The sequence below is a fragment of the Argopecten irradians genome, chromosome 16, assembly GCF_041381155.1.
Source record: "Argopecten irradians isolate NY chromosome 16, Ai_NY, whole genome shotgun sequence".
Taxonomy (NCBI): domain Eukaryota; kingdom Metazoa; phylum Mollusca; class Bivalvia; order Pectinida; family Pectinidae; genus Argopecten; species Argopecten irradians.
This window is the reverse complement of record NC_091149.1, coordinates 15,817,284-15,842,190: the sequence shown is the minus strand read 5'-3', so window position 1 is coordinate 15,842,190 and position 24,907 is coordinate 15,817,284. Positions and strand designations below refer to the sequence as shown.

The 24,907-nt window shown below is 33.1% G+C and overlaps 1 protein-coding gene across 2 annotated transcripts; it reads right to left on the bottom strand.

Moving 5' to 3' along the window:
• Nucleotides 1-24,907, bottom strand: LOC138310204 (uncharacterized). Of its 2 annotated transcripts, none has more exons than XM_069251321.1 (18): nucleotides 24,328-24,907; nucleotides 22,228-22,439; nucleotides 20,653-20,730; nucleotides 20,140-20,308; nucleotides 16,821-16,953; nucleotides 13,748-13,841; nucleotides 12,296-12,373; nucleotides 11,258-11,409; nucleotides 10,792-10,829; nucleotides 9,759-9,864; nucleotides 9,161-9,325; nucleotides 7,934-8,078; nucleotides 7,307-7,426; nucleotides 6,820-6,871; nucleotides 6,349-6,498; nucleotides 4,928-6,187; nucleotides 3,538-3,704; nucleotides 1-2,561 (listed from the first exon to the last, which is right to left on the bottom strand). In XM_069251321.1, the coding sequence occupies exons 1-18, from the start codon at nucleotides 24,434-24,436 to the stop codon at nucleotides 2,277-2,279; spliced, it is 3,513 nt and encodes a 1,170-aa protein (XP_069107422.1). In that variant the 5' UTR covers nucleotides 24,437-24,907; the 3' UTR covers nucleotides 1-2,276. The 2 variants fall into 2 exon arrangements, with proteins under 2 accessions (XP_069107422.1, XP_069107423.1); XM_069251322.1 differs by having other exon boundaries at nucleotides 24,516-24,907.

The window sequence follows — 24,907 nt, the reverse complement described above, 5'->3', positions numbered from 1 at the left end:
TTTATCTGTAACATTTTATTAAATAAATACACACAGTTTAATGTGACCGGCACATACAACATTAAATTCATAACAAATTAAATAACATTTCTTAAAATATGTGAGTTACATTACAGTCAGGGTGTCAGATGATAGATATTGAGGTTAAACTGTAACTCGGAAATTGGAAAAAAAATAAAACCAAATCAGGCAATCACTTCTTATAAAACTCTATATTTGATATTTATTGCAAGTTACATTTGCAGTAGGGAGTCGCAAATTTAAAAACCAAAATCCTCAAATTATTTATATCTTCTTTTCTTGTAACAGGTAATTGTTTGTATTGTTTTGGCATATTTATTCATTTTTGTACAGAACACCAATGTAAAAAATCATGGACAGATTTCCGAAAAAAATGTTGTACACTTATCATGAAAAATATATAAAACAAAATTAATATATCATGCGCAAAAGTAATCTGCACCACTTCATTTTGGCGTATACAATATTTCGTAATAATTGATTTGTGCTCGAGCTCTATCAAGATACGACTCGAAGACTTACAGTACAAATTTAAAAAAAAAATTCCAAATATCAATATCCATCAGTTACGCTCTTCAACTTTGCAATCTGAGATATTATTTATAAAGTCAGTTATAAATATATATTTTTCGGAATAACATTTCAAGAATAACATTTTATTTTGTGTATGTTTGGAACGGAAACACCAACTTGTTGACACGTGACACAGGTATTGCTCATCTATCACATAGTTGAAGAAAAAGATTATCAGGTTACTTTCTCTTACTCTGTAACTAATATTCATTTTTATCTTTTGTCATCGTAAATAATGTGAACAAAAATGTGAACCAACAAATTGGAATAATAATGGATTTCTGATTAAAACATATCATAATAAACAACAATATGTTGGTGATAATATTGCTAGTCTTATGCATCTCCGACCAGCAGAGATGCATAGTATTAAAACAGAATTAGATTTGAGACAGTATAGGACTTTGACTTGCATATCATTATGTGATATCAATACATTTATAAGTCTTTTTTATTATTATTAAAAATTATTCTGTATTTGCATATTGCAGAGTTATCTGCCCTTGCGGGTTTTGAATATTACGTCATGTGTTTGCTAGCGTAACGTCATACTTTCCAGAGAAAACGACGTACATTGCGCTCACAAAATAATAGATACCTACACGCAAGGGAGCTAAATTTGAAATATGCAAAGACGTCATAGAACAAGAGGGGAAAATAGATATCCATGTCGAAATCCCGACCAGGAATCGAACACGGGTCTCTAGTGTGCAAACACTACGGCACTACTATACCAACTGATCCAACAGATAGCGTATTAACACTATGTACAAGCCACACCGGCCAGCTCCTTTCATACAACATCTTTCTCGTTATATCATACAATTATTGTCACTTTTACACATTCATTCAATACAATCATATTTATATCATAAAAATACTTAGTATGAATATTCTGATTTGGTAAACATAAAACAATAGTTTTTCAAAATCATAAATATTGTGCAAACCTTTACCAAAAATAAATATTCCTTAAACGTTTTTAACACTTTTTAAGGAAATTTTATACCAATTGGAATATACAACATGTAAAGTCATTGATTATAATGAACACATTTAAATAATGAAGCTAGGCATTCAACAAGAAGACAACATATAGATAGTTAATTAGTAAATGGATTTGATAAAAAGTTTGATTTTGTATGATTTCATTTTAAAAACTTGCTGCATAACCGCTTTGTGGAATCATATTCATTCAATATGTAGTAACCTTACAAAATGTTGCAGTCTCTACACATTAAATATCAACATTGAGATTTAATAAAAAAAAACAGAATGGATTCAGCATCAGCAGGAAATCTATTATTTTATGTGAGTTAAATAGGTTTAATAAAAATATGACTAGACGTAGTTATGACGAACTTTGTGACCATCACTCTACTTTTGTCCCGAAAATATTTGCCTATATTCATACGGATTTAACGTTGTGAGACTCATTCTGTTTTTGTCCCCCATCACCCCCCCCCCTCCCAAAAAAAAAATAAATGAAAAATAAATAAAATAAAACAAAAATAAAACATATTTGTCTTGACACATCAACATTATGTTATATTTTGTGATTGGCACAACAATTCCATTTTTAACTACACAAAATTGGACTGTGACATAATACTCTATTATTCAATCCACAACGTCATGACATCTGATGTTGCACCAAACTTCTAAATCAATTCATCCTAAAATCAATGTGAATATCTTGTGTGAAAGTCCGTGTAAGGCTGGTGGTGGTTATTAGGGTTGGCTTCATTTTCGATATGTAAGGCGTGGTTTGTATATCCGCCAAGAACAGGGTACAATTTCTGTGTCGCAGGTGAGAGATGATTGGAAGGAAACAGTGCAGGTGTCTGCGCACGTCCATTGCGGACCTGGGGTGATGCCATAGGGCTCTGTTCAGATAAGTATGGGCTGTTGAACATGACAGGTGTCGGGGCTGCTGATCGTGACGGGAACTTGCCGTTATACATATCCTGCAAATAAACAACAAATTAAGATGCCTAATGCTACACCGACAATGTAACAATGAAAGATAGCCATTTGTCATAAGGAGGTCTTTGCGTAAGGCTAGATCATCTGAACAAGTTTAACTATATGTTCAGAAAAATCACATTTCATTACACAACTATCGTGAATTATCTTTGTTAAAAAAACACTGCATCAACGACTTGTCCTAATTCTTTACATCTGAAACCTATACTTAAATACACTTTCGGTAGTTCACTTCTCTCACCCAAATCAACCTGGCTATTCATCGTTTTACATATTTAGTGCTCTGAACTTGTTAGGTTTTGAATAAATTGAATACAATATGGCATACTTGTGCAGGTTTATTGTTTTCTCAACATATTACAGTCAGAATAGTATTGAAAACCAACTTACTTTCGCGTGCGATTTACTTTAATTCGCTTATGTTTATCTCCGCTAAACGTTAACTACTCTGATAATATTAAAATATATTTCAATTCAGTGTTTTAATCCATTAAATTGATATGGAACTGAAATAACAAAATGTAAAAGCCACGGAAAAAACCCGTGCACAGTAATTATAATACAGTTACAGATACCGAATGTCAATTGCTTTACCATTAAAATTGCAAAACTATATTTAATAAAAAATTTATAACGTTTGAGTATTGTTATAAGTCATTTCATAAAGAATGGACGGAATAGCATTTGTAGGCACGTCAAAATTGTGTGTGTCTACAATGCCTACAATTTGGTGAGAGGAGTGGAAATTATTTAGCGGCCAGACCGGGATTCCAATCCGGGACCTCCAATGTTTTACCACTGAGCTACCTGGTCATCTATGATAGACGCAGTCCAATCCCGTTACACTCCTCCCTTCTTTTGCAAAGTCTTTGATATTGGAGACATTCCACCACAGTGGGCACTATAGTTTGGCGAAAATTTCGTAACAGGAAAGGAGAAAATGTACATTGTACTTACCGGTACGTAAGTTGGATTATCAACAGCTGGGGATGCTGAACCATTATGTGGACTATTCTTCTGTTTCTTCCGACAGATGAGACATATACAGACAGCGATGAGTATTATAACCAGTAAGCCTGCCACTCCTACTACCGCACCAATTATCAGTATATTCACGAGTTCGTCTGAAAACAAAATCACCGACATCATCAATTTGACGGATTTTTTAAATAAGAACCAACTTAAAACGCAGTCGAGGATATTTACTTATAAAAATGATTGCATTTGAATCTCATTTTGACTAAAGGAGTTACAAAATCTGCTTATTGGAGCTGCTAACTTTATATTAACAAGAAATATCCTTAATGGACATGAAGAATTTAGTGCCGAACCAAAACAATAGAAAACAAATTATTAGCTCACACCAGGTTTGGAAATGTTTGTCATATACAGGAAAAACAATAAGGAATGTTAAATTCCCCCAAATAATTGAACAGCAGCACGTTTCACGTTTACAGCTATGATATACCTCTGAGCTCTATGATGTATTAGTAGGGGTAAATAGATTTTTATGTTTATACAATACAATAGCACCATTATATACTTCTTATACAAATGTAAGAAAGCTGATTCGATATAAGAAAGTGGATTTTATATAGGAAATCGGATTCCATATGAACCAGTGCATTCAATATGAAAAAGCAGATTATTTATAAAAAGCGAGTCCAATATGAGAAAGTGGATTCAATATTAGAAATTGAATTGAATATTAGAAAGTGAATTAATTATAAGAAAGCGGATTCATTATGAGAAAGTGAATTAAATCAGAGAAAGTGTATTAAATATGTCAAAGTGTATTCAATATGTCAAAGTGTATTCAATATGAGAACATGGATTAAATATGAGGATGTTGACTCAATATGAAAAAACGGATTTTATATGAGGAAGTGGATTCAATATAAGAAAGTGGATTCATTATGAGAATTCGGTTTCAATATGAGAAAGACGATTATATGTAAGAAATTGAATCAAATATGAGAAAGAGTACAAATCCTTAATCTCACTTCGTAACACATAGAGGATCAGACAGCAAATGTATGCCACGTTATGGCCACCTTTTTACTTTTACCTTTTAGTTAAATGTTGATAGTATAATAGTTGTACATTCGGAGCGAATCGGCTACACACTAAAAACAATCTGCGAGCTCTGAGAATAATTATATCCTATGTATTCTACCTGAAAAGTAATTTGATTGGACAATATAACAAGGTCATCGGAACATGACCCTCAATCAGGTGATATCAGATCATCTATAAAACGAAGTGAGAGTAAGAAATAACGATATGTGTGTTAATCAATCACGAGAGAAACAAATCGTCGTATTATGTTGTTCCAAAAATTACTAACCTGACACTGTAGTTGATTGTGGTGTTGTAGAAACAGATGTAGTGGTATCGGATACAGTTGTAGTTGTGCTGTCTTTTATTGGTGTACTAGTGGTGGTTTCCTTTACGGTAGTTGGAGTGGTAGTTGTGATTGCCGGATTGGTAGTTGTTGTTGTTGGAGTTGTGGTGGTGGTGGTGGTGGTGGTTGTAGTTGTTGGAGTGATTGTGGTGGTGGTGGTTGTTGGAGTGGTAGTTGTGGTTGTTGGAGCTGTAGTTGTGGTTGTTGGAGTTGTAGTAGTGATTGTTGGAGTGGTAGTTGTAGTTGTCGGAGATGTAGTTGTGGTTGCTGGAGTGGTAGTTGTGGTTGTCGGAGATGTAGTTGTGGTTGTTGGAGTGATGGTGGTTGTAGTTGTTGGAGTGATTGTGGTGGTGGTGGTTGTTGGAGTGGTAGTTGTGGTTGTTGGAGTGGTAGTTGTGGTAGTTGGAGTGGTAGTTGTGGTTGATGGAGTGGTAGTTGTGGTAGTTGGAGCTGTAGTTGTGATTGTTGGGGTTGTAGTTGTGGTTGTTGGTGTTGTAGTTGTGGTTGTTGGTGTTTTAGTTGTGGTTGTTGGAGTTGTAGTAGTGATTGTTGGAGTGGTAGTTGTAGTTGTCGGAGATGTAGTTGTGGTTGTTGGAGTGATGGTGGTTGTAGTTGTTGGAGTGGTAGATGTGGTTGTTGGAGTGGTAGTTGTGGTTGTTAGAGTGGTGGTTGTGGTTGTTGGTGTTGTAGCTGTGGTTGGTGGAGTGGTAGTTGTGGTTGATGGTGTTGTAGTTGTAGTGATTGGAGTGGTAGTTGTGATTGTTGGAGTGGTAGTTGTGGTTGTTGGAGTCGTGGTTCTGGTTATTGGTGTTGTAGTTGTGGTTGTTGGAGTGGTAGTTGTGGTTGTTGGAGTGGTGGTGGTGGTTGTAGTTGTTGCAGTGGTAGTTGTGGTTGTTGGAGTGGTAGTTGTGGTTGTTGGAGTTGTAGTTGTGGTTGTTGGAGTGGTGGTGGTTGTAGATGTTGCAGTGGTAGTTGTGGTTGTTGGAGTTGTAGTTGTGGTTGTTGGAGTGGTGGTTGTGGTTGTTGGTGTTGTAGTTGTGGTTGTTGGATTGGTAGTTGTGGTTGATGGAGTGGTAGTTGTGGTTGTTGTTTGCGTTGTGGTTGTCACAGCACATGAACTACAGCAAATATCCAGATTTGTTTGGCTATAAAACGGACAGTCCTCGGCTTTACATTGCGAGCTTCTATCGCCATATTCACATCCTGTATGAAAACAATATCATAAGTTCGCCTATTGTTGGCATTTCTGTTTTCCTACACTAATGTGTTAGGACATTAAGATTCACGTATTGTCTTTAAACCATTGTTTCAAAATTCCAAGAAATATTTTAATGCTTTTAATTACATATCCTTTTCGATTTTACCTGGAACTCCGGTGTAGAGGGCGCCACATGTGTTACAACAGTAACTGTACCATCCTGTACTGTTACAATTATACCGATTGAGCGCAACCACGCTTGCGCATGTGTGACCGGAAGATACAATTCCCTCTTGATCTCCGAATGGACAAGTGTCTGTCAAACATAAATAGTAATTAGATTATAGTTACAATGTATCATGTATGTAGAGATTATACAATTGTAAATTGAATTCGGTAAAACAAAGGGAGGTAATATTACAATTACATACATTACTGATGCATGTTTATTGAAAATAAAAAATATACGACTTGATGAAACTAAAGATGGCGTTTAAATGTGAATAAAATATAACTAAGTTCAAGAAATATGTTTTTAAGCACAATATACGCACCGGGGAAATTAGAATATATTACAAATTAGATGTAACCATATGTAGTTAGTGGATGGAAGTAGTCTTTATATCATCTTACTTACCAGGAACGCTCGGAGCGGAAGTGTTGGATACGCATGCTCCACTCATACACCACTGGAAAAAAATCATCATGTAATTAAAATTATTTTAGAGAACAGGGGGATTTTCCTTCCAATTTGAACATCATATTTCTATAGTTTTACCACGAAATAATTATTTTTATCACATAATTTGCCTGATGTCAAGTGATTTCGACCAGGTAATACTTGTATAAGCAGAAGTAATTTAGATTGCCTGTGCCGAGCATGAAATCAATTGTGACGCCATGACAGAAACAATAAAATGACGTCAGAAAAATGATGTGACATCAGGATTTCGAGACAGCGGGACAAAATAGCTGCCTCGTCTCGAAGTTATAATAAATCTCTATATATTTATAAATATGAAATGAGCTTTCATTTTAGATCCTATATAGAACATGACTTATGGTGTCAATAGGATGATGGGATATACATTGGGATATAAAACTTCAAATCATCAGATCTGTACCTTGTTATTCCCACATGATGTGCCGTCAGCGGGGACGTGCTCGGAGCAGAAATTGGTGCCATCTGCCTTGGAACAGTACATCCTGCTACATATACTGGAGTAATCCTGGTAGTAAAACCCCTGTGGAATTCAAAATTGTATATCATCAATCTTGGTACATAGTAAAGAAAAACACAAAAACAAATATTAGCTTAGAGAAGAATATTGATATTGATTCTGATTTTGAAGCATTAATGTCGCATTTTTTTTAATTTCGTATTGCTAAGGGAACACATTATTGGCAAACCGTGTGAATCATCGCGGATATCATTTTCATAGATATGCAAAAGAGAAAAGTTAAATCAGAAAGATTTAGTATGATGTAATAATTGTTTGTTTGTTTGTTTTTTGGGTTTTTTTTGAAAAATTAAGTAAACGCCAACATACCTGACGAAAAAAACGTTAAAAGCGTTTTAAGAAATCTACTAATATGATTATGAGTATTCAGTGAATGTCATTTTATTTCGACATATAAATGTTATTTACAAAACGAAGTATAATTTCATTCAATACAAATATTTTGTGTAATTTTAGTATGGGCAGACTTAATAAAAGTAAAATTGAAGTCACTTTATTAGGTGTATTTACCCTGCACATATACGAGTTATCTCCCACTATTCGTCGACATTGTTCATCTGCGTCATAGATTTGACCCGGAATTTGTTGGTCATACGGGGTCAAGGTCGTTGGGTCAAAGTTCGTGCTTAACGATGCTAAGCAGTTTTGTCCAGCACTGAAATAAACATTAAGTATGTATATGGAAGGTTAAACGTGACTGCGTTGAATACAGAAACCATTTTAAATCATTGAAGAAATGTACAAAGTCTAGACTGGCTCCGATTTCTCGAAACAAAGAGAGCCGACATAGGTCAAAAAGGTCAGTCAATTCCTTGTATTACTTTAAGATGCTCCAACGCTGACATATTGTAATTTTTTTCGATCAAAATCAAGAGTAGACGAATAAGTATGTTTCTTCAATTACAAAAGTTACTTATCTTAAACAATTACCATCAGTAAAAACTTTTAGCTTCCTACTTCGTATTTTAAACTATAAAACTATAACAAATAACTATTTATTTTCCGAGAAAAGTCCATGGCAATATACCCTGTATTGAATGAAGTAATAATTGCGCAGCCACTACACGGAAAACAATTTATTTTATATTATTCTTGTATTAATTAGACATACATTTACATGAATTAACATCAAATGTTGTTCAAATGATGAGTATCGTTTTATGCTCTGTCGGCGATTGAGCATCTTTACCTGATTTTTAAATTAAATCTAATTTTAATTAAAGATGCTCCACCGCTGACAAGTTATATTTTTCTCTATCAAAAACAGGAGCAGATGATTAAGCATTTTCCTTCAGTTTCAAAAGCTACTTAGTTTACACTATTACCACCATTGAAACGTTTGAGCTTTTTATTGTACTTAAAGTTAAAAATACAAAAAAAAACAAAAAAATGCATTCCAAAAAAATCCGTGGTACTATATCCAATATGGAAAGTACTGATTACGCATGCACCAAAGGCAAAATAAATTATTTTATATTATGTTTTGTGTTAATTAGATACATATATGCACGATTAAATACTAATTATTGTTCAAATGATGAATATAATTTATGCTCTGTCGGCGGTGGAGCATATTTAAGTTTGTGTCGATAACATTACATGTACCTAAGTAAGGGCCCTGTGGGACCCGCGATTAATACAGATAATACCTTTCTGACAGGAAATATGTATTAACTTTGACTGACATGTAACATCAACATAAGAATACAAAAAACATAGTTTTACATTTGTACTTACAAATTCAATAGATTTATTTTATTTTGGAAGCTGCTGACACTACACGTAGAGAATTTCCATGGATTCGTAGCCGTATCTCCGGTCTGAATAATGCTGGTAGCCGCCATGATGTAGCCATCCTCAAAAGGACACGCGTTTCCAACACCATCATGGTCGGCACTCAAACTATAAAGAACGAAATTGGTTATAACAATGATTGTATGATATAATTAGCACCTTATCTTATCAGGTCCACAATTTAGTGCTAAGGCAATCTTAGTTATTTTTACGTACTTTAAGGTGTCTGAATTAAATTAAAATTATGAAGAAATGTACAAAATCTGGTGTTAAGGCAATCTTACTTATCTTTATATATAACTGAGAAATATGAGGGATATAAGCCATTCAATAGTGTCAACGTTTTTTTTTCTAATTGGCATTGACCAACTTCAACAAGTTGAAGATAATATCATGTGTTTAGAGATTAGGGACTTAGTCGATTCCGGAAAAGTCAAATGCAAATTAACATGTGTCTGTGTTAGTCTTGGGTTTGGGTGTACACCCTACAGCCCTGGCATCTTATATACTATATGTTGACATACGGGCACAATGTCCTCACCTATGACCCAGTTCGTGCGCGGCTATAGTCATCATCCCGAAATCAAACAAATCCTCCACCACAGATTGTTTGTTCGATGAGCAGATACCGTCTAAATAGGCTAGACCTGGATGTTGGAGATGTTATATAATATTTAGTTTTACTATAAATATATAGATCAGAATATAACCTTTTTGAAGGACACCTTTTTATAAAGGATACCTTTTTATTAAGGACAGATTAAAAGAATTAAAAAAGTAATGAAACTGAAAAATGTTACAAATGTTACAACCTTGGCAAATACTGGTGAAACTAATTTTCGTTAAAAGTATTTTAGCACTTCTGGTATAAACATGTCAACGTTGTTCATTGATATCATTGGATTACACAGATGTTTCGCATTGAATGAATAGTGCGCAAATGTAGCGAATTACATTAGTAATTAGCGCAAAGCCGTTGCGCAACTAAGAGAAAACTCAATTTTTAATTGCATGCTAAATTCGTAATGTAACCCCAAAATAATAGCAAACGGGATACGTTTAATATTCTGCAGGGTATAATTACAATAAACTATTATTTTGACGATACCTTTAAAAAGACAAAGAAAATATGAAAATATTGTTTTTCTGTGATTAAACCACTTATTGTGTTCCATAAACCTGATTAGCTTAACTGTGATACCGAGTTGTGCATATGAGGTTAAAATTCCATTAGGTCTAATTCATCAACAACATATAAAATTCAAGAAATTAATTGTAAAATTTTTCACTTGAAAATGCAATTAAGATTTCAAATCATAAACAAATTATTCTGTGTATTTTCGAATTCTGTATTTGCATATCACAGAGTTATCTGCCTTTTAGTGTATGTATTGATTGTGATGTCATGTGTTTTCGAGCGTAACGTCATACGTTTCGAAGAAACCTACGTGAATTGCGCTCTCGAAATAATGACGTCACAATAGACACCTATCCTCAAAGGAGCTAACTATGTAATATGTAAAGACTGAATAAGTGACAGACTTTGTTTGACTATGCTATTCTCCACCACTTACCTGCAACTCCATTATCAGTTCCGTCAAAGAAATCATATCTGGAAAAAATAATATCAATATATATAAACACTGGCAAATTTTAAATTGCAAATTCCTTTACTGTAACTGTACTTAGCGCAGTCAGATTTCAGCGCAAATGTTATCATATTCTTAAACGAGTGTGATAAATTTCATATTACATATTCACGTATGTAATCTTCTATTTACCACAAAACTTTTATTGATAAAAATATAAAAGAAACTTTTAATTTCGTCTCTATATAAAACAGTTGAAATTCGGCTCGAATGTGACGTTTCCGTCTACGGAGACAATCATGCGACTCGTATATAGATTACGACGTGAAATCTATATTTGACGTCATGATAGTGTTAAAACACATGTGTTTTACGATATTTATGACATGGCTGTATGACATGACTGAACGGGCCAGTTATATAATAGTATGTTAATGATACCGGTACTCACTTAGTGAACAGCATGGCATGGTCATGATCTGGAAGACCTAAGGTAGAACGCTCCCAGTTCCGGAAATTCGTGAGGACGTTGTTTATGTTGACGCCGAAACCGGTACCGATACCTATCTTCTCATTTTCCGTCCAAGACGATGACGCAATGTTCTAACATATCAAATATTGATAGTGAGTGCAATGTTAGTGTGTCCTTCATAATTTGCAAGTAGATTTAGATTATTAAAGATGCCCCACCGCTGACAAATGATATTTTTTCACTATCAAAAACAGGAGCAGACGATTTAGTATTTTCTTCAGTTACAAAAGTTACATACTTTACACCATTACCACCATTGAAAAGTTTGAACTTCTAATTTTACTTCAAGTAAAAATTACAAAAACTAATTAATTGCATCCCGAAAAAAATCCATGACACTACACTGTGTATTCTATATGAAATGAAGTACTGATTGCGCGTGCAACAAAGGCAAAATATATTATTTTATATTATTTTTGTGTTAGTTAGGCATATATATACAAGACTAATCACCAAATATTGATCAAATAATGAATATTATTCATGCTCTGTCGGCGATGGAGCATCTTTAAAGAGTGACATTCCTCTTTGGTAAATTGTCTTGACATAATGAGTATTTAGCAAATAAAATTAATTTTCAAATAATTATCAAATAAAATTCATTTCATAATAATTATCAAATAAAATATCTTTTCTATGCAATTTCATCTGAATATAAGGACCGAAATGAAATAATGTCAATCCTAATTCATGTTCAAATCGTTAGAGATATTGCATGATTTATTTGAAAGCATGTCACTCGTAATATCAAAACTGCTACAAATAAATCAAATCCTGACGCTGATTTTTTAAACAAACATACGACAAAAAATTGTCATTTTTACTATGAAAATGCATGATAAAATGACTTTTTTAACTTTTTTTTTTCTTCTTTCACTATATCTGGGCCTGAAATCAACACTAATGCCGTTTGCATATTCCACATCATATTAGAGTAATAATAAAAAGTGAACTTACGTCTGAAATGTATATTCCGGCGAAAACAACACTTAAGGAAAAGGAGGACGATACTATGTTTTTATAACGAACATCAATCTGAAAAAATAAAACAAAATATTATTTCATATAGATAATAACTCAAAAAAATATAAGATACGTTTATGTCTTCCCCATTACCATATAGAACGTATTTGACCATTATAACATGATAACCCTATTTCACCAAAGCTTGTGTAGAATTATAGTACAATTGAATTTTAGACTTGTTATTCAACAATACATCAACATATTATCAAGTAAAAGGCAGCTAAGTATTTAGCTTAATTTATGCATCGGAAACACCAATACAAGTTTTATTTTATTAGATTTTTGTAGAATTTGTTTGTGTTAATAATGTCCTTTTATTCAGCATATAGACTAATTCGAGTTATGCCCCCTTGTATGGATTTTACATTTTGTCGGTACGAGTTATGCCCCTTGGGGATAGAAGAAGGGCATTTGATTGGTCAATGTGTCCGAAAGGGGTCCCAGACCCCAAATATTTCATCAGAACCCTAAGCGTCAGGCAGCCATGTTGAAATTTTCCTCCTCAACAGTTTTAACCTGTTATGAATTTGGCTTTTAGACTTTAATTTTGAATTCCCGCCCTTTCCCACCCTATAAAGGTTTTTTTTTTATTTTGTATATCTCACATACGGGCTAAACGGCGGTTTTTTACTTTGTAAACCCCACATTGGCTTTTTGGTTTATTTAATTCTTGAAGCAAATATTGTTTTATGTGTATTTCACATAAATTTTGTCATGTATTTTATTGATTATCATTTGATGTTGATTTAATAAATACCCTGTCACCCTCTGTGAGAGTGGCCTTATTCGTTTAATATGGTTGTTGAGTTGCTACTTGTAAGTGTGTAGATGCATAAATATAGACTATACTGTACACCATAATTATTTCAAGGCTACTTTTCGCTATTTCTATATCGAAGCATATTCGCGAAGATTAAGTATCGCGAATTTTAAAATAAATGGAAATGTTTTTGCAAAATATAGGAGGAAGATGTTGTTTCAAGGAGAGAAATTTCTGCGAACTAAATTACATTGTCGCAAAATTATATAAAAATAAATAGATATCACGCGAAAGAAAAGTGGTGTGCTGTATTTGTTTTAAACACTTAACTTATGTTTTAAAGTAATATTTTCTTGTATTTTTATATATATATATGTGTTTCTTAGATAAGTTTTAGGGTCCTGTATTCTATTTGGGATGTTTATTAAAAGTAAAACACCATCATTGCAAAAATAAATAAAACAATTTAAATAAAAACAAACAAAACAAAAACCAACCAAAACACCACCGAAAATGATTTAAAATAATTCTGTCTCTAATCAAGCACGTGTAGTATTGTTATGAGATCGGTTTGGTCATTACATGCTTCAAAAAAATTAACTGTTATGTGTTGGTATACTTACGGCATTAATGACAAAGGCGTAGAACTGTCGGATCGATGCTTTGGCATCTAAATCTTTCTGAAATGCTGAGGGAGCTGTGCTGTCGTCAAACCAGCTACAAAGTTAAGATGAAGATTTCATGATTTTAAGTTTTAAAGTATGTTTTCCAAAGATATATATATGGTATTGACGTGACGACGTTATACATTTTTCTGTACATACAGACTTTATTTATGGATATAATAAAAACAATATATGTTACTTGTATATGAAAAGAAAATAGTAAAACAGTGAATTTGAGAATTTCAATACAGGTAATGTTTATTGACTCCAACTCGATTAATCGTGCTTGTTGCTTGCTAATTTGAAAGGAATCGTTTCTACATAAACAATACATTATCGCTTTGATTTGTATTTGAAATGATTGTTTAGTTGAAATTGTCCTTTGATGTGTTTTCTTCGGATTTGAGATTTTGTATTTTTACATTTGGAAACTGTTTACATTCTACACACAGACAGTAAACGATAGATGAATTTGTGAGTGACGAAATGAACAATATTTAACAGCTTTTAGAATACTTAGTGACCGGGTGAACTTTGCACAGTGAATAGATCAAAGTAAAGTTTTCTCTAAATGTAAGTTATTTTATTAGAACATGAACTCAAAATGTAATTGCTAAGGTTCGGTATTCTTATACCTTATAAATACATCAATGAGCTTTAAACTTCAAATTTTATTAATATTGTAAGCAGATGGTAAGTAAACTAATATCCTTTTATCCATGTCACAAGTTGTGACTCATGAAGGATACATGTTATTAAGTAGAATTCGATCGAAAACGTTTACTCTTCACCGCATCACTAAGGTGCGTATATCCGTATGAAAGTGTTTAGTGTATATTGACGCCACTTATCGGGGGATCACTCGAAAGTGAGTGTATAAAAAAACATGTAAAGTGAATCTTGATAAAGAATAAATCTACATATTTATATATATCCCGGATATAAACTGTTTTAAGCGTGACGATAAGGCATGTTCTTAGCATGAACCTGTGTGACGTAAACAACTTATATAAAAACGAATTCATAGTTGTTCATAGTGCAAAAACAAAAAAAACACGTCTTTGCGTGACACTCTTTTGCGGATTATATTAGTTATTCATAATTTGAAAAGGAATTTTTTTACATGAGACTGTTTTTAAGTGTATTGGTAATATTTATGTAGTTTCAAAACAAATAAGGGCATGTAAATTAATTTCTATGAAACTGCATCTGAAATCATTGAACCTTAGAAGATAATTGCAAATTATAGTATACCTGGTATATCTTTGCAGTAAAACAAATCTATAATAAACACGTTTATAAATAATTCGTCGATATAACGAAGTAGAAAATGTAATATTCATTTCCCACAATAAGATTTCTGTAATATGTGTATTACAAACTAATGTATTTTAATGCGATTTCGCTGAAACCCAGAGATTCGTTTAACCCATCGTCGGCTACCCACGTTAATTAGCCTACGATCAGATGGAGCGTACGTAGTAGAGTTTCCGAGATTGTTGGTGTATTTACTAGCCAGGTTTTCAAATCATGCGTATGATACAATGAATTTGTAAATTATGGTCTGGTTGAACATTTTCATAAGCCTATTCAACATAAGAATATAAAAATGTGGTTCAAACACGTTGTTATAACAAGAGCTGTTGGAGAACACAAAAGCTCGCCTATTCAGAAGAAGTTGATGTTCAAGTATTTACTGTTTAAACATGGAAATATGACAAATTAACAGACTCAAAAAACCCCTAAAGGGCCCCAAATTGGTTGTATTATCACGTTCAGCATCCATACACATTAGGAAAATAAAATTATAAACATGAATAGGCGAGCTACAAATCTATTAAATCAAGAACCCGGAAGATAGCTTTGTCTAGTCCATCGGCCAATTGATAAGCCAGTGTGATTGGATGATAATGAATATGTGCATACACAGTCTTATATTTACATAAAAATAACGAACTTTACCAAGAAACATTTAAACAACTTTATACAGTTCTTTGTGGTTTTAACTGACTAAAACACTCCCAAACACATATAGATACTATACAAATGTTATTGAGTACGTTTTACCTCTAACGATTCTAATTTCGTTTAAAATGCATCAATACCCGTACTTTTCCTTAAGGACATTCTAGTGTGTTTCATCATATAGACTAGATATATAGAATTAACATACACAAGCATGAGTCTCCCCATCCTACAGATGTGCTTTATTAGATAGACTTAAATGTATGTTTGTTTCACCCTTTGACTGTAAGACATATACGTAAAGACTATGACTAGTTAATGAAGTGCCAGCAAAAAATAAAATCGCCTTAAACAATCAGTTTTATGAATAATTTGTACATTAATATAATAAGTTGTTTATTATTATATTAAATGTTCTGTGGCGTTGAAATTTAGAAATTAAAATATACTCTATGAAATATTGAATTCGTTTAATTCAAAATCGTTTATGATGTATATAGCTGAAACTTTAATAAAACTAAATTTAATTCAAATAATTTTAAGCGAAAATGCAACTTTTCTTTTTTTGAAAATATTTAGATTTCATTATATCACTTTTTTTAAGAATGTATAAAATGATGCCATTCGCCATGTGTAGTTGTTATTATCAAGTATAAGCAGTCAGTAAAATATTAAATGGTTACTTTACGACAATCTATTTCATGTCCAATAAAATCACGAAGATAATCGTCCTGGAAATGTTTCAAATAAAGGAAAATAGACCCAAAGAGTTATCATTTGCAAAATTAAATCGTCTTGGAAAATGATTTTGCGTGAAAAAGCGAAATTCAGTCGCCGTGAAGACGTGTTATCTGCCCTTGTGGGTAGGTATTAGTTATGATGTCGTGTGTTTGCGAGCGTAACGTCATACTTTTCGAAGAAAACGATGTGAATTGCGCCCTCAAAATAATGACGTCACAATGGATATCTACCCGATAGGAAGTTAACTCAAATGCGTAGTGTGGGCGAAATGCCCTTATTTCAATCCATTTACGTGATCAAATTTACTTTGATATTTCATACTTACTATTGATAAACTGAGAAATCGGTTACAATCAAAAGCTCCACCTGGTAAGGAGTTATCGCCCTTTTATTTCTTACGTGACTTTCAAAGTTGTGGTCAAACGTTCGCCTCATTTCTTCCGTCGCCGATTGGCCATCTGTTGGAGAGAAGCGAGAATAGAATCAATCTCGTGCATGATTTATAGCATATAAGGTCATCGAATGGTAATCTGTTTATGTTAGAATATAGCATCTCATGTAACCCTAGCAACCTTGGTTAGAACTCTCATACATTGTTAATAATATATGTCACTGTATGAAGTTTTGTGACCTGTATATATCGTTATTACATATACAAATGTAGTATTGTCTAAAACATTTGTTTGTTTTGTAGCTTAATAACACGCATTGCCTACAGAGAGAATGCCCTTAAATGACCTTGGCAAATACAAATATGGGTCAAATGCTATTCCTTATTATATCTAAAAATGTTTCTGCGTCAAAGAAGCAATATTAATAGTTGTAATCCAGATTACGCTGGATTCTTATGTCTGCAGGATACAAATTACTTGAAGTAGTAAATATGGGGCAAGAAAGAAATTCCAACTTGTGGACATAATATTGTCAAATATTCAAGGCGATCTGCCGCCTTATCAGGACACAATAATATCAAATAAAGTTACATATTAAGAACGGTTACAAATATTCACAGTTACCCTACACACAAAAAACAATAGATCATTTAGGTCAACTATAGGGATATATGTGTATTGTCTGGATGATCGCTTTCCTCAGTTGTTATCGTTAGATCTAAATCGTATTGTGTAAATGTGCCAAACAAATATACAGATACAATATAACATTTCCTGCAAACATTCTTAAGGATATTGCTTAGGCCAAAACATATATATATATATGTCTGTTTAGGGTTACCCGACCGAACCTAATTTCTTACCCCCGACCCTGTTTTGTTTCAACTTTTCTACGAAAAAGGAAAAAAATAACAGTCGGGATTTCGATCTCAGACTCCGGTTCCGGCCATTTGTTTAGAGTGAAAGACACTAAAAAAATATCCCGACCTTCCGACCTATTTTTTTTTTTTTTTTTTTTTTTTTTGCCAATGTAACCCTTAACAGATTTGTTTTATGATGAAAATGTAGTTAGGGATAAGGAAAGTATAATGCACATGCAGTCAATGCCCAGTGATTGACATACTACATGAATGCACTAGTTCTAAAATAGGTATTCAAATATTTGCAAGAGGATTTTCGTTCCAATGTTTGGAAAACGTGTTCAGTATATTTGTACTGTTGCGGTATTATATTTCAGCGATTGTTTAAACTGCTTCCGCCTCAAAATAGACTTAAGTTCGAAAAGTGGCCTATCAAATGTCATGAACAATTATATTGTCTTCAAGTCTAATTACCACATACTAAATATATGATATGCAGGTTTGTAAACCTGAGTAAAAGAAACATGGGTAAAACGTGTTGCTGGTTTAGGATACAATCATTTCATTTTCAAGTAAACATATTTTAATATTTTTTTCACAAGTTGTCACCTGTGTATAAATTCATTTTATTAGCGTTGTAAACTAAACTACTAAATTGCAATTTTTTCATGTATATGTAATAGACTGATCACATGATTGGCATGTATGTGCTTGTTAAAATCATTTGTCAAGGCGTGGCATTGTATTGAATTGTTTTCATAGTTTCTTTTATTTCATGAGGTATAAATACTAGTATGGTATGGTACATTGCTTCCATTATCTGTCGGTAAAAATTGTCCAAGAAATCATAATTTGACAGTGTTTTGATACAATATCAATGAAACTTGCAACTATTACATGTTTCCTGTATTTTAGAATATCTCAATACCATATTAACTTATACTGTACTCATTTGTCCATACCTGCCTTAACGGTACATAATAAGTAATACTTTTTCAAAACAAATGTTAGACTAGCGTTATGTTCCCATTGTTATAATTACATATGCAGTCTATGCATTTAAATAACTATACAATACGGTATGGAATATGATAGCCTGTATATTGTGTCAAACACCAGGAGACATTGGACACAGACTAGATCTACTCTGTGTATTATCTGAATATTTTCCTCTTATTTGTAGTAAACAGTTGATCGTGTGTATGCCATTTTAAGAGCTTCATAGATATGCATGTACAATAATTGTAATGGAAGCAGTGTTATTCTTAAACAAAGTCCTTCCGCATTGTCCTTATATACAAAATCTAGTACATGTATTGACGGAGGGGCCACATACTGGTATTGAGAATGATGCATAATATTCTTTCTGTATTTGTATGAAGATTACAAAAAAAAGTTTCAGGTCATAAATATATTTAGAATTTGTATAATGTTCCAAGTATTTTCAATTGTGAAAAGACTGATAAATATTGAGTTGTATTTTAATATAAAATTGTATCAGCATTTAGGTACAACTCAGAGACTTTTCAAACTTTATTTCATTTTTTGTTGTGTGTCTCTGTGTGTAATGGGAGACTATGGTATTCCGTGCGTTAATTTGTCAATGATGTAAAATAGATCATGTGTCTTACATGTACTTAAGATACATTGAAGATACACTAACCAGCTTATTTTAGCAGGGAATTAAAATTCACGGAAAATATATATTACCGCGAAAAAGATTCAACTAAAAGAACAATAGAGCGGTTTACATGTAAATCGCGTAAGTAAATCGCAGTGATTTGTTTGTTTGATTATTTTAACGTCCTGTTAACAGCCAGGGTCAGTAAGGACGGTCTCCCATGTATACAGTGTGTGAAGTGCGAGGTGCGTGTTTTGGGCTTCTTGTATAGTGGAACTGTTGCCCTTTTATAGTGCTATATCACTGAAACATATCGCCGAAGACACCAAGCAGCACACCTCACCCGGTCACATTATACTGACAACGGGCGAACCAGTCGTCCAACTCCCTGTATGCTGAGCGCCAAGCAGGAGCAGAAACGACCACTTCTATAGACTTTGGTGTGTCTCGGCCAGGGGACAGAACCCATAGCCTTCCTTCAAGGCCAAAAGTGAGACGGTGCCAAGTGAGGCATTAGGAAGCATAAAGTTAGTTAAATCGCAGTGAAAATGTCGATTGTATGAAAACGCGACATTAAGACGCCGCGAAAAGAACTTGGTTAACAGTAACTTATCAATAGCATATAAAAATCTAAGGAAATCATTTTATTTTCAGTTCAAACAGATATAAAACAGTACAGTAATTGACATTCTAATCATGAAGAACATTAGAAGATAGGTGAAGGGAAACAGAAGTGGATGAGAACCTATAAAAATCGCCAAAACCATTTACCTTTTAAAACGTAGTCATATTTCAAATTCTTCTGTTTTGTTTTATACAATTTGTATACTGATGACTGTTGATTTAAAGGTCTTCTTTGATTGGCTGATTCCTGTAATGATTCTGTTTGATTGGTCTGTTCAAGGAAGTATTCTTCGTTATGTAAATGTAAAGATCCAAACTGAAAGAAGAACAATAGAAATTGAAGTATGTATACTTCAAACGAACACTTACTTATCTTGATGCGATGAAATCTCATCACAAAAGGGGTCTGCAATGATGAATTTGCGCAATCAGGACAATAACTGTTATATAAAGGATACTATTGGTAAACTATCATTTTAGCACAGTATTGCTAATGCAAAGATAATGTTACAGATAAAATGTGTACATTCAAGCAAATATAGCATCCCTTGCATGCTACAAATACATTATTCAATACAATAATGTAAGTCGTTTTCCTAAGTTTACGTACATGTATATATGGCGGTGATGAAATGGATATAAATTACTCAGCATACTTACTATATCATTTATATGCGTATCATTAAATTCTACCATAAATGCCGCTCCTCTCACGAGATTTTGATAAAATGCCGCATTCTGTAAATAACAAAAAAAAACATATTTGACATTTTACTTTACTAAATATCAATTCATACTAAAACTATATATGGTTATTATGCCATGAACAAATACCAAGTATGGAAACATTTAATCATACGAACAATTTCCTTTTCTTTAGGGAGAAAATGTATGACAGTATATATAGTATGTATCTTATAGCCCACAATTCTGTGTACTTTTACATCTAGTTTCACAAAGACTTTCCTAATTCAATCTTCACAGCCGATGGTGAATATCACGTCTACAGATAAGTAGGTCAAACGTGATATGAAATACGTAGTGACAAGCACACGTATGTACAGTACTGTAAGATCATCTTACATATTAATTTGTATATTACAACCACCTGACCTCATTTTTTTCAAATATCATGTTCTAAAGCATTGTCCACATCCGACTAAATATCCCATAACGTTTATTTACTCTTCAGTCTCCATTATGTTTTACATAGTTTTATCTCTTATACATGTACATATCTTTATCATATGTGACCTATCATATGCATTTCAGAAATAAGTATGATTTGTTGTCAGGTACTGACTGCTGGTCAATGGTTTTTCCCCGGGTACTCCAGTTTTGCTCCATCAACAAACCTGGCACGTCCTTATATAACCCTGGCTGTTAATAGGACGTTAAAATGATAAAGCCCCTGACAAGACACTAAGCTGAACCAACCAATCAACTTCCAAAGATGTCTTATATCACTCAACACTGAGGTGAGCTACTACCATTGCAGATATATGCAGTTCACACATTGTTTAATCAACCATTATACAAATTCCTTCAGGGACATACAAAATCGTTTATCATGGTTATATCAAAACGCCAAAGGTAGCTTGCTCTTACTGCACACGAGCACGGGCTTTTAGTCTTCTTTATGCATTGGTTTTGAATGAATTGTATTGCAGACCAGTGTAAGAAGCGACATTACATAATAATATAATTATAACACTCGGGCTATGATCTTACTGGCACACGTAATACAGCATAATTATATATGATATTATCTTGTCAATTGAAATAATGGCGTCTGCTATATCGGGATTAAGCTACATGTGTATAATCACTGGGTTTAACAGATAAAACTCGAATGTACATGTATAGCGTTAAAATTACTGAATCTTATGAACTGTCGCGATTCTTATTTCATTTGTAGTGATTTTGTTGTTTTGTTTCCTTAATTTTCTATAATATATAATTAATTTCCCCCTTTATCTACAAATATCAATCATTTATGTATAGTAATTGAGAGTTGTAACATGGCCAATTTTTATTTTCTATTCCTGTTTAAAGTTTCAAAAATATAGGTTCAATGCATTAGTAGTGGAACAAACATAGCTAACGATTATAGTAGTAATCTCGTGGTCGAACTGGACTACTAATTAATATGCTGACATTTCTTAAGAGTCTATGACTAGAATTTTATAGTTTTACGACAGAAAATAGATATCATTGCAAGAAAAATTAACGTACCTGCAGAACTGGAACGGAATCCTTGATGACGTCACCATTTTTGTTAACATAAATGGGCACATTAAGATCGACATCATCATTTCGTGTCAGGGGTAAACTGACTTCATCATTAAAGGCTGTGAACCTAACACCGACATTCCGAGGATATGGACTCCTATCTCCAAGTGATCGTCTATATCGGCCATTGTTTTCTATTTCGACTTCTACATAATCTGTTCAAAAACAATCGAAAAACAAATGACTATTCATTACAGCAATGTATTTACATGTATACAATATTTTTGTAAATGTAGTTGTATGTTTTGTATTCTGTATACTTCTAGCAATGATAGTCAGCGTAATAAGGCCAATACAGCCTCTTGCATACCTATTAAAGTGAATAGTCGGGCAAGGATGACTAAAGTCGGTAAAAATGGTGTGAATGTATCCAGTATAATTTCTTATGGAATAGAAAAATAAACTTTCTCGTCAGAATCTGTCTGCGTAAGAAGAAATTAATTTAAAGTATAGGAATCCTAAAACGTCATCCCGGCTAACTATGTCCGTGGTTACATTTCCAAGCAGCCTCGCTTTCAATGCTTTCAACTTTCCTTTACTTTAATGGTCAGAACTGGGAAACATAAGCAGAACTTGGCCGTCGTATTAATATGTGAGAACTTTTGGAACGCATTTAGACTGGTTTTCTTTGCCCGACTATTCACTTTAAGCATAAAGGAACACAGTAATACTATCTTATTTGAAAATGCTTTATAACACGTGTCATCCTTTCATAGACACAGATATATCTAAATCTTTAAAAAATGACTACGTGATCTTTAACGGGTTTCCTTTGTTATATTGGATTTAATTAAATAAGTTTAGAAAGGTTTTGAAGACGAGTTTGATGGTATCATTTATAAAAGAACACAATAGTCAGATGTGCATGTGTGTTATTATTATCAGTCTCAGAACACGAGTAGCATTTTATCAATACTATCCAAGTATCATTTCACTTCATTACCACCATGAATAACTTAAAATGAGCATTAGACACAAGTGACATAAGCCAGTTGCAAAATAGTATTTAGACAAATGAACAGGATAACGGTGGATGTGTATAAAGGGATATAATCTTTGGATAAATGTCGACGACCATATTGTCGAAAAATTACTTCAAATTGGTCTTATTTTCATATTTTTTGTTACATTTCTTTTCGCCCTTACACTACTGCTGAGTAAGGTTATAAACTCCACTTATATGGTATATGCTACCGGTAAGTTTTATTAGCACATAATGAGGTTTATACATGGAAGATTTTTCACATCGTGATACTATCAGATCACGGAATTATTATACAGAAATTTGATGAAAAAGTGCCTGTCATTCATTGCCTGATTGAATTTTTAGTTAGCATGACATTATCTACTTACAGAAGCTAATCTCAACTAAAATAAAATAGATATAATTCAGTAAGTAAAGTAGGTAACTAACAACATTACCACCATTTTAACCATCGGCAATTCGGTTTCAATTTCAAGATATTTTCGAGATGATTTTAGGTATATCAATATTGTTCTTAACATCGTATCAGTGAAGTCGAACTAAAATAATGATGAATTGAGAAAATCGCCTAACCGTATGGTCGTCTGTTTTACAATATTTTGAGAACCCTCTGTATCTCGTTGTATTGTCAAAGTTAATGTGAAGATTTGCGTTCTGAACTCGCTTTTGAAAAATCCTACTTCTTTCATTTAAATTGTCAGGATGTGTCTTTTTCTGCTAAATGGTTCTTTATTCAATATTCTCTTTGTAATAGCTCAGTATGGAATACCGAATTTTCATTACAAACTGAACCAAGGAAATATATGACCGATTGAAATTACATTAACAGTGGATGTATACTTTTTAGAATTGTGACAAATATCAAAGTTTCCATGAAACATCTTATATATAACACAAATGTGTCTTGTAATCATCTTCCATATACGAAAAGTTCTTTCTATGCTTAATTCATAAAAAATCTATTGTATACCGAATCGATTGAGTAGTTACTGGCAATTACACAACATTTACAGACAATGACATGAGATGTATCCATGTAAATATATTTCAAATCTTACCTTTAAATTCAGCTTTAAATTTGTCCTGTATTTTAAGTAGGTAAACTCGTGTACAGCCAGTTACCATTAGTAATAATACTGTAACATACCGGTGTATAAGTTGAGCCATGTTGGCTGTTGTTTAAAGCATATATTGTAGTATATACCCGAGTCTGTGAACGTTATTGATCTGTATACACAATAATTACTGTTTTGTCGTTGAGTTGTATTCCTGGTATATATGAGTTCCAGGTAAAATATGTCCAGGTATGTTGACTGCAATGCAACACGGGTGTGAGACGTCCGATTCAGTTATGTATAGTAATTCGTACCAATAAATATTCACGTGTGATTTTGCCCCAGCATTAATTATTCATGGGATTTCCTTCGTCACCTTTTGTTTTGCACCTGAAGACTCGCTATGGTTACATGAACGTGTTTTGCTGAATTAATTCAATTACAAGGTATCCTGTTTTGCCACAAAGTATATATCCTTCAGTGCAAACCACAGTATGTATGGTACCGACGAGTCTTGGTGTTACTTAAATCTATGCATTATTGTACCTGGACATCCAATGCGTGAGAGAAACGCTAATGGGGA

Coding starts and splice junctions, on each gene's coding strand:
- LOC138310204 (XM_069251321.1), bottom strand. CDS start 24,436: ATGGCTCAACTTATACACCGGTATGTTACAGTATTATTACTAATGGTA. Junction 20,309..20,652: donor ATACGCATATAAATGATATA/GTAAGTATGCTG, acceptor TTCTTCTTTCAG/TTTGGATCTTTACATTTACA. Junction 13,842..16,820: donor GATTTCTCAGTTTATCAATA/GTAAGTATGAAA, acceptor TTAACTTTGTAG/CTGGTTTGACGACAGCACAG.